This window comes from Frankliniella occidentalis, unplaced genomic scaffold (assembly GCF_000697945.3).
Source record: "Frankliniella occidentalis isolate FOCC.00 unplaced genomic scaffold, Focc_3.1 Scaffold47, whole genome shotgun sequence".
NCBI lineage: Eukaryota > Metazoa > Arthropoda > Insecta > Thysanoptera > Thripidae > Frankliniella > Frankliniella occidentalis.
The window spans coordinates 418,303-428,290 of NW_026267177.1; the positions used below are offsets into that span (position 1 = coordinate 418,303).

The window sequence follows — 9,988 nt, forward strand, 5'->3', positions numbered from 1 at the left end:
GACACCTTATAATTTACTACAAAATGAGATGAATATGGCGAATTGATGGTCTACTACAACCCCATAAATTAATCTAATTAATAATTTACATATTTTCTCTGGTTGAGTTTTGATTCTCAAAATCACTAATAGAATATTTATATCTTCAACAGATTGGCCTTCTACTGCAAATTCCATTTCGCACAAGAAGATATTTGTACATAAGGTTTCGCATTACAGAGAAAATACAACAACAAACAACAAAACAACTCTGCACCTTGAGGTAACTGGGTAATATGCAATACAACTTGTCTGTGTACCAAACTGCTGAAGGAACATAAACGCTGGTCGTTAAGCCCTGAAAAATTAAATAGAAAGCGCATAGAGGCTCCTATCTTCAGTCCATATGTGTGGCCCCCTTGACTAGGGGAGGGACCTGAGTACGGCCAGCTGGGCCATCAGGCTGCGTCGCGCCAGGCTGCGTCGCCTCCTGCCTCTCGGGGGTCCTCTCAGGTCGGCGGCAGCTGAAAGAAAAAGGGCGGTTTAGAGAACACTAGGGCAAGGATGGGCATAAGTCGGAGGGTATGGCCGGTTGGTCCACTCACCTTGCGCAGCGTCGTCCAGGTGCGGCCCGTGCGAGGGCAGCTGTCCCGCCGTGGTGCAGGAGCGGCAGCAGAAGCGCGCGTAGTAGCGGTGCGTGCAGTACTGCGCGCGCACGATCAGCTGGCAGTTGGCGAAGAAGGGGTTGTCCGTGCAGTTGGGATGGACGTACGTGCCTGGGAACACAGCATTCACAAGTTCAGACCGGCATGATCAGATGGCGGTCAGGGTTCCACATCACGACCGCAATTTGGTCATGAGAGTGCAGAGTGCACCCGCCCAGATGTGGGACTTCCCTCCCCCATTATGTTAAATTACACGCGTCTGCTCCGTAAGTCGGACCGTAACGACGCAAAGAGACGAGCATGAATGAGGCTTATCACGTTCGGCGTGTTTAAATATCAGTGGAGATTCTCACGATTGCGCCGAAGCTCGTGAAATATATACGGTCCATTTCCCAGCACTTCCGGACGCTTTTGAGGAGTGAACAAGGGATCATCTAGAAAGTACGACCATCATTTTTGGCGCTACGAAACTGCCAAGTTCAGCCTATTCGAGCTGCAATAGCGCCTGATAGGTAGGCAACATCGTTCCTTCGGTGCATACGTGTACTGCGGGGTGGCCTACCCCGAGTCTCGCAGGCGCCGTGCTTGCGTAACTTGACGAATGGATATGAGAAAACGGACGTGTTTTCTGGACGATCCCCAAGCACGTGCAGACCGTCCGCGCCCGCGCCTGATCTAGTCGCGGTTTTGATCTCACCTGTGACGGTGATGGCCACCTCAGACCAGTGCGACGTGTACTGGTTCGCAGCCTCGCATCGGTACGTCCCGGAGTCGCTTTCGTTGGCGCGGAGAATCTCCAGGCGATTTGCCTCTGCAACAAAAATAAAAGAAATAATTATTAGGAGTAAAAATATGCCTTAAGAAAGAATTTTTAAGTTGCCGGCATGTACTTACCGGAGATTCGGACGGTGTCCGAAGGGTCCAGTCTGACGCCGTCCTTGTACCACGATACTCTGGGGATAGGGTACCCTTCAACCTGGCAGGGGATGGATACATCGCCGCCGACGGGGAACAGCCTCTGAGTTGAGGAGATGTTGGTGTGTACCGGTGCTGCGGGAACAATCAACAAAAGATCGGGTAAACACGCGGACCAGATATGTAAATTTTTATTTTTAGTCGTTAGCAAACTCACTTTTTACATTAACATTAAAATTGTCAGAATTACTACTTCGAGTAGGGATTACTCCCCCCCTCATGCACAATACCCTTTGTAAATCAAGCCAGACCGTCACCCGTTTGAAGCATACCGGCCGTTAACATTCGTATAAGCTTTAGTTCATGCCAACCCAAAACCCATGCAAAACACTATGCCGTCTTACCGTTGCGAAATACCTGCAAAACTAAAAATCTAACTCATTAAGTTGCTACTCTCCAGACTTTTTAAAAGCCTAATCCTGCCCTACCAGTTGTTTTCTAGGCTATGAGGGTGCTCGTGCTCAGCTGAGTCGGAGGTGAGCGTTGGTAACACGTGGTTGGGGAAAAGCTGTGTTTCGCTTTGAGTAATAACAGGTTTTCGGTGATCAGGCAATGCGTTCAACATTAAAGCCATCGCCTGCACCAAAATGTTACCAAGGCTCCCCCTTCCCTTCGCACAGTGCGGCTAACCGACGCCAGCCTGCGACGACTCACCGACGAACTTCCTGGGCTCCTCGGTGACGGGCGGGCCGGGCAGGTCCGGCGCCTGCGTGTACGACGGCGCGCCCGGGACCGGGTACTCGTGCGGCCGCGAGGGCGACACTGCGTTGGGCGGCAGCAGGTACTGGTGGTACTGGATGTCCTCGGGGCTCGCCGACGTGGGCAGGCCCACGGCCTTCACCGTCACCGTCCACGAGTTGGCCTTGCCCTTGCCGTTGTACGCCTGGCACGTGTAGGGCCCCAGGTTGCGCAGGCCCACCTTGCCGATGAGCAGCGAGTGATCGTGGCGCTGCTCGTACTGCTCGGAGCTGAGCGGCAGCATGCGATCGCCGCGCCACCACGTGATGTAGGGCTTGGGGTAGCCGTAGGCGTAGCACTGCAGCGCCGCCGCCTCGCCCAGGGTGGCGATCACCTCCGCGTTCAGGTCGCCGATCACCTGCGCCTCCTGCTCCACGGGGTCTGCGCGCCGCGGGGCGAGGGGTTAGTTAGTATGGGTTAGTGGCGGCTACCGCTACCGGTTAGATGTTATGGAAAAAGCTCAGTCTTGTTACTGCGGTGGAGGCTTTTGCGCGGTCTCGCGCTGTTCACGCTTTTGCGAACATCTGTGCCCGCCTTTAACCCATTTACTTGTGGGGTACAGTGTGTTGCTTACACACAAGCGGTCTGTAGAGCGAATTGGATGTCTTCCAGGTGGCCCGCTTGAAATGTAATTCACGTGCCTGCTTACCTCTCGCATGCTCGTCCTCGTCGTCCCCCGACCACACTGCAGTATGCAGTAGCGTCTTTGCCGCGTATTTATCGATCTCCCACGGGTTATTTCTGAGGCTCGCTCGCTCCGAGCGTTCCAAGGTTCTTCGGAAAGGGAGGTCAGCGAATGGGTTAGTCGCATCGAGTGCTACTGTCCCGACGCGTGCGGCCCGGCCGGGGGATGGGCATGCGCGGGGCGGGCAACGCAGAGGCAACGCTCGCCTAACGACGCTTCGAAGTTCCCAATAAAATGGCAACCGATACGTCGAAACGGTCGTCAGGAAATGATAGACTAGAGTTTATTTCGAAACCGCGGTCGCAAAAGCCTTCACCATTAGCGTTGGTTAATTGTAAGATTATTAAAGCCGTAAATCACCCACACACACACACAGCGCTCAGGCGCCAGCATTGAAAAAAAAACAGATTAATAAGCCCGAATCAAATCAACAAGCGCCACTCTGCACTCAAACCTTAGAGGGCATTACCATGCCGAGCTTGGCTTCCACGAGGCACCAACAGCGTCGTGCTGCTTCCTACTCACCCGTGACGTCCAGGCGGAACTCCTTGGTGATGGTGGGTCCGATGCCGTTGTCCGCGATGCAGAGGTAGATGCCCGAGTCGGTGCGCACCAGCCCGATGATCTGCAGGCTGCCGTCCGTCATGATCTTGTGCCGGCCGCCAGCGCCGTCGATCTGAGAAACAACGGGTATCTAAGCAACGCCCCCCGCGACGCCCACCCGTCTGACCCGACGCCGCCCGGCTTACCGTGACCGAGTCCTTCCTCCAGGTGACGGTGGGGTACGGGTAGCCCGTGGCGATGCAGCGCAGGGTCGCGAAGCCTCCCTCCGAAGCTGTCACTTGCGGCTCCTCGACCTTCAGCTGCGGGGCCTGCGGAACCTCTGCAAGAATGCAAGAACGGGTGATTGTGGATGAGTCGGACCGGCGGCAACGGGCTAGGACAGACGACGGCGGGCACTCACCATCGTACGGCCGATACGGCGGTGGCGGCGCGGCCGTCGTGGGCGGCGCCGAGTCGGTCGCAGGGTGGACGCAGGACTGGCCGCACCCGTTGTAGCAGCACTTGGCCTCGTCCGAACAGTCCGCGTCCGAGTAGCAGTCCGTGCTGCACGAGTTGGTCGTGGTGGCGGGGCACTCGCCGGGCTTGTTGACTGCAAACAGAGTCGTTGTCACTGCGTTGTCACTCATCGTTTGAGCCGGGGTTGGGTGGTGTCACTTACTCAGTCGGCAGACGGCCCTGAACTGCGTGGGCTCCGCGGGGTCCCTGGAGCGCACCAGCTCGATGCCGCACTGCTGGTCGGGCGGGCAGCGCATGTCCTGGCAGGGGTTGTAGCAGGTGCAGCGCTCGCAGCCCGAGGCGTCCACGAGGCGCGCCACGCCGTACGGGCAGCGCTGCTCCGCGCACTCGCGCCGCGCCGCCTCGCACTGCGCCGTGTCAATGGCGTTGGCGCTCTCGTCCCCGGGCCGCTGCCGCGGCGGCGGTCGCTGGGCGTCGACGCCGCCCTGGACGGGCAGCTCGGTCTTTTGCAGGCACAGCGACGAGCACTCCTCGCTGGACGAGAAGCGGTTGCCGTTGCCGCGGCAGCCGCCGTAGATGAACTCGCGGCAGATGCCGACGCCCGCGTCGAAGAACCACTTGGCCTTGGAGCCGCGGCACGGGCCCGCCTCGTAGGGCAGGCTGCACACGTCCTGGCCGCGCAGCGTGCCGCACACGCGCTCGCACTGCTCCTCCGAGTTGTAGCGGTTGGCGCTGCCGCCGCAGCCGCCGTACTGGAAGGGCTGGCACGAGTTGGACCGGTCGTCGAAGTAGTACTGGATGGTGTAGTTCTCGCAGGGGCCCGGGTCGACGCGCACCGCGCACGACTCGGCCTGCGGCGACTCTGGTCCGAGCCGGCCGCGGGCGTTGAGGCTGGGCACGCGGTTGGGGTCGCGCACGCAGCGCTGCTCGCACTCCTGCCTGTGGACACGGAGGCCGTCAGACACTGCTGCCCGCTATGGACTACTCGGGCGGCCCGGAGGCCGGCCTGACCAGCACTCACCTCTCGACGAAGCGGTTGGCGTTGCCTTGGCAGCCCCCGTACATGAACTCCTCGCACTCGTCCGTGCGCGCGTTGTAGTAGAAGTGCGCGTGGGCCGCGCGGCACGGGCCCTCCATCTTGGGCAGCTCGCACGGGTCTGCGACACGTCGGGAAGGGGCGTTAAGGACTCTGCGCGAAAGGAGGCGAGATCCCACCCTGTATGCGACCTACTACTCACCCTGGGCGTTGGCGCAGGTGTTCTCGCAGTCCTCGCGCCGCTCGAAGTTGTTCCGGTTGCCCTCACAGCCGCTGTAGACGAACTGCCGACACACACCGTCGCGCCGGTCGTACCGCCAGCGGGGCAGGGACTCGCCGCAGCGTCCAGGATCCTCCGGCATGAAGCAGATGTCTAGTGGGCAGAGCGTTCGACATCCCTTTTATAGAGCCCTTCAAATATACATCGCAGTCAAATTATTGCCCATAATGGACAAGTTGCGTTCACCCTCATGAGCCTTATGAACTGTGTTGCAATCATCCGATTTGCTTTATTGTGCCGTGTTAACCGAAGAAACCTCTTATTCACAAAGCGGGACGAATCACCGCCCTCCCCGCGAACTGATGGGTCCACCACCATGGAAAGTTCAGGCGATTTCGGACAAATCTAATCTAATCTAACGTCGTGACGCAGAAGTGTGTTGTCGCCGCTGTGGAACTCCTAAAAATAAGCGAGCATGCTAATTACCAGTAGGGCGGATCGCACACCAGCAGCACTAATTGCATCAGTATCGATCGGCGCCCCCGCGGAGCGCGTGCCCAGGTGCGCGTGTGAAGCCGCGCTCTCCGCCCCATTCCCACACGCGTCTATTTTCACTATACTTGTCTGCAAATAAGATCGGCGAGTTCATGGAAGGAGGCTGCGCACCACCCCGTGGCGCTTTGTGGCGGTCCCCGCGCCCCGCCCCAGCCCGCCAAGGGCAGCACCCGCCGCAGAACTTTGTAAGATTTCATTATTATTATTATCATCTATCATTATCTATTGAATAGAAGAAACTATAATGCAGCCAACCGCCTCCGAAGTGGGGCGCGGAGTGGGCCAGGGCGGGCCAAATGAGGTGCCCTTGGTAAGTCGAGCATAAGGCACTCGCAAACAGAAACCGTCCCGCCCACGTGTCACACCTGGTGTAACGGTCTCCCTCGAGTCCGCAGCCGTGGAGCAGCGGCAGCAGCGGCGAGACAGATGCCCCGACGCGATTCGGGTTTTTGAATACACCACGCCTCATTTCTTTTTACCACCGACCGATCGCGTATATAATACGAGCCGCCTCTCTATCGCATGCGCGCCACGCCGCCTCACGCTATCACTCGCCATCTGCTACTCACCCCTGGCGGTGAGCTGCGGGGCCTCGGGCTGCTGCGGCTGCTGCGGGGGCTGCGGGGGCCGCTGGTCGTAGTCCGGCCGCGGGGGCCGCGGGGGCTCCGCCGGCTGGCCGCCGCGCTCGCAGCGCTGCTGGCACGCCTCGCGCGAACGGAAGTTGTTGTGGTTGCCGCCGCAGTTGCCGTAGTAGAACTGCTTGCAGTGGCCCTCCAGCGCGTCGTAGTACCAGCGCTCCGTGTAGTTGTGGCACTCGCCCGTGAGCGCGGGCTGCAGGCACACGTCCTGGGCTGCGAGGGGGAGATAGAGATAGAGAGAGATGTAGAAACGCCCTACACCGCTGGTGGAAAAGTCGGAAATAATCGTTGCATAATCCAACAAATAACTATGAATAAAATAGTCAATCTACCCATGCCATTGGTTTAAACGAGTTAGTGGAGTTAGTTAGTAGAGAAGCTACCCGGACGAGTTGTGGGCAGGACTGGTTCACTCCACCTCCCTCCGTGTTGCGGAGAGCGCGTTGCCGGGGGCGCCGGGTAGGCCGCCGGCTCCGCAGAGGAGCTGGGCGGCCGGCGTATCCTCGGCACCGCAGGCGCTCGGCTCTCGCGGGAGCGGCTCGCTGGCGCCGCCGCCTCTCCTTTCTCTCTCTCTCGCACTTACCCACACGCTTCGGGCAGTCCGTCTCGCACGCCTCGCGCGTCGCGAAGGTGTTGCCGTTGCCTCCGCAGCCCGTGTGGTAGAACGGCACGCAGCGGTTCTCCGTCGCGTCGAAAGCCCAGCGAGCGAGCTTCTCGGAGCAGTCGCCGACCTCTTTCGGCAGCGGGCAAACGCCTGCTCCCCATGCACAACGGGTTAGTGTTAGTAGCGGCCAAGGTCCAGAATATAGGGGGTTTCATTTCGGTTAGTTAATGTTATTATTAGAATTGGATTAGAACTGAAGAGACAAGATCCTGAAAGAAACGGTTTCGCATGCCAAGCGGTCCCCATACGCCTTCACCAGCGCGCCCCGCCACCTCCCCAGCAGGGCTCCGTAACTTACCATACAAGAACGAATGTTATTTACTCAACGCAAAAAAAAACAAAAAACAACTGAAATTAATAGTTAAAGTTATCGATTCTGAAATATGTCAGATATAAATCTGAATCGTACATACTGTGTAAATAAAAAAATTGAACAAGTCGAATAACTAACTTATTTACAAAGGACTACAGTAAAAGTTACAAGTTTTAACTTTAACTCCTAAAGTAACGTTACAGGTGGTTAAGTGATGATGCATTTCGGAGCCCTGCTCCAGGCGCAGGCTACCTAGCGCGGCGAGCGCGTTCTTGGCCCGGTGGCGCCAGGGCCGCGGAGAGGGACCTGTTGTCGTTGCCGCCGCAGCCGCCATACTGGAAGTTGTGGCAGCGCCGGCGCTCCGTCCAACAACAAGGTCTGGATTCGGATCCCGGCCAGGCCGATGTCGCCCCCCCCCCTCTCACACTCACATTCACTCAGTCACAAGCAAAAGATATATTATAAAATTTGATTACTTACTTCGGCTTTCGCCGGGCTTGTTGCACTTGTACAGGCAGGCTGCCTCTGTGCTGAAGGAGTTCTTGTTGCCCTTGCATCCACCGTACGAGAACTGTCGGCAGGTCCTGGTGTCCTTGTCGAAGGCCCAGCGTGGGAAGGATCCGTTGCACGGGCCGGGTTCCACCGGGGCGGCGCAGGCGTCTGCAAAGGGGGCGGGGTGAGACACCAGGGCGAGACAACCACCACAACAGCCCTCACTCACTCCGCGGCGCGGCGCTGCTCACCCAGAGTCTCCGACGCGCACAAGCTGCTGCACTCCTCGCGGGACTTGAAGCGGTTGTTGTTGCCCAGGCAGCCGCCGTAGATGAACTGGCCGCACTGGCCGCGCTCCGCGTCGTGGTACCAGGTGGGGTAGTAGCCCTCGCAGGGGCCCTCGATTTTGGGCAGGTTGCACACATCTGTAGGGCAAGGAGAGGTCGGGCGGTCAGACTCGTCGCCAGGACCCGGAGCGCATGTCGAGCCGATAGTAGCACGGCAGGCCTCACCTTTGCCCTTGGGCTCCACGCACACGCCCTTGCACTCCTCCTGCGTCCGGAAGCGATTGGCGTTGCCCTCGCAGCCGCCGTACCAGAAGCGCGTGCAGCCACCGTACTCCTTGTCGAAGAACCACCGCACCGTGAAGTTGCGACAGCTGCCTCTGTCCTTGTCCAACACGCACGCCTCTGCAACGGGAACATGAGGTAAGAAAGGGGGGGAGTCGCAACGGACACGCAGTACAGTAGTGAGGGAGTCGCAGAGCCGTCGCCTCACCTGTGGGGTTGAACGGCTTGTCGGCGCAACCTTCGAACCTCGGGCCCTGCGCGGTGGAGTTGCCGTCGGGGCAGCAGCCGAAGCGCGTGGAGGTGCAGTCGCAGCCCTCGCCCCTGGCGGGGCCCTTGGCCGGGGTGGTGCCGTCCTCGCAGCAGCCGAACTCGGTCTGCTGGCAGCCGCAGCCCTGCTCGTTGGGGCCCTTCGCCGTCGTCTCGCCGTCCGGGCAGCAGCCGAACTGGTAGGTCCAGCAGGCGCAGCCCTCGTAGCCCGGCTTGGGCGACGCCGTGATGCCGTCCGGGCAGCAGCCGTGCTCCGTGTAGTGGCAGCCGCAGCCCGAGTTGTTCTTGCCCGTCGCGATGGTGTAGTTGTCCGGGCAGCATCCCCACTTGGTGTTCTCGCACGTGCAGCCTGTAACAGACGAATGGATGAGTCCCGCTGTCTTACCCTCACTGCCGCGGCAGCAGCGCAGACCAGCTTGGCCCGTACCGTCGTTGTTGGGCCCCTTTGCCGGAGTCATGTTGTCTGGGCAGCAGCCGAATTCGGTGTTGACGCAGCAGCCCAGCTGGTCCGGGCCGTGAGCGGGCGTGACGCCGTCCGCGCAGCAGCCGTTCTTCTCCTTGAGGCAGGCAGCCTTGGGGCATCCCTTGTTCTTCTTGCCCTTGGCCGGCGTCTTGTTGTCCGGGCAGCAGCCGTACTTGGTCTTCAGGCAGAGTCCCTCGCAGCCCTGGAAGAAGGGTCCCGTGGCCGCGCGCTCGCTTGCCGGGCAGCATCCGTACTTGGTGTCCTTGCACGAATTGCACTCGCCCGACCCTTCGCACTCGAAGCAGCCCTGGTACTTCTTGCCTGACGCCGCCATCACGCCGTCTGGGCAGCAGCCGAACCTGAAATGTATGGGGTAGGTTAAGAGAGGGTTGAGCCTAAGACACCGACGCAGGCACTGGCACTCCATATCAAGTACTCACTGAGTCCTCTTGCAGTCGAAGGGCAATGTCTCCGGCTCCGGGCAGCCTTCAAAGTTGTTGCCCGTCGCATAGCTCGTCTTGTCCTGGCAGCAGCCAAAGAGGCTCTCCGCGCACTGGGAGTCGGGGCAGCCGTCGTTGTCCGGACCCTCGGCGGGGGATACCTCGTCAGGGCAGCAGCCAAACTTGGTATCCTTGCACGTCTTGGCCTCCGAGCACCCTGGATAGAGAAATTTTAATGAAATAATGAAGCTTGGTCTGCAAGCGCTCGG

The 9,988-nt window shown here is 59.2% G+C and overlaps 1 protein-coding gene across 1 annotated transcript in view; it reads right to left on the reverse strand.

Annotated features, from left to right (window-relative positions):
• Nucleotides 1–6: 6 nt before the first annotated feature.
• Nucleotides 7–9,988, reverse strand: part of LOC113207802 (papilin) — a gene marked incomplete at its 5' end in the record, with an annotated part of 23,797 nt that continues 13,815 nt past the window's right edge. The window contains 19 exon segments of the mRNA XM_052267161.1: nucleotides 7–503; nucleotides 585–755; nucleotides 1,342–1,455; nucleotides 1,539–1,694; nucleotides 2,274–2,738; nucleotides 3,568–3,718; nucleotides 3,792–3,925; nucleotides 4,007–4,195; nucleotides 4,265–5,001; nucleotides 5,084–5,219; nucleotides 5,301–5,471; nucleotides 6,443–6,724; nucleotides 7,095–7,265; nucleotides 7,969–8,148; nucleotides 8,232–8,405; nucleotides 8,493–8,669; nucleotides 8,758–9,165; nucleotides 9,244–9,638; nucleotides 9,720–9,936. Of these exon segments, the coding sequence (XP_052123121.1) occupies nucleotides 403–503; nucleotides 585–755; nucleotides 1,342–1,455; nucleotides 1,539–1,694; nucleotides 2,274–2,738; nucleotides 3,568–3,718; nucleotides 3,792–3,925; nucleotides 4,007–4,195; nucleotides 4,265–5,001; nucleotides 5,084–5,219; nucleotides 5,301–5,471; nucleotides 6,443–6,724; nucleotides 7,095–7,265; nucleotides 7,969–8,148; nucleotides 8,232–8,405; nucleotides 8,493–8,669; nucleotides 8,758–9,165; nucleotides 9,244–9,638; nucleotides 9,720–9,936 (4,529 nt within the window).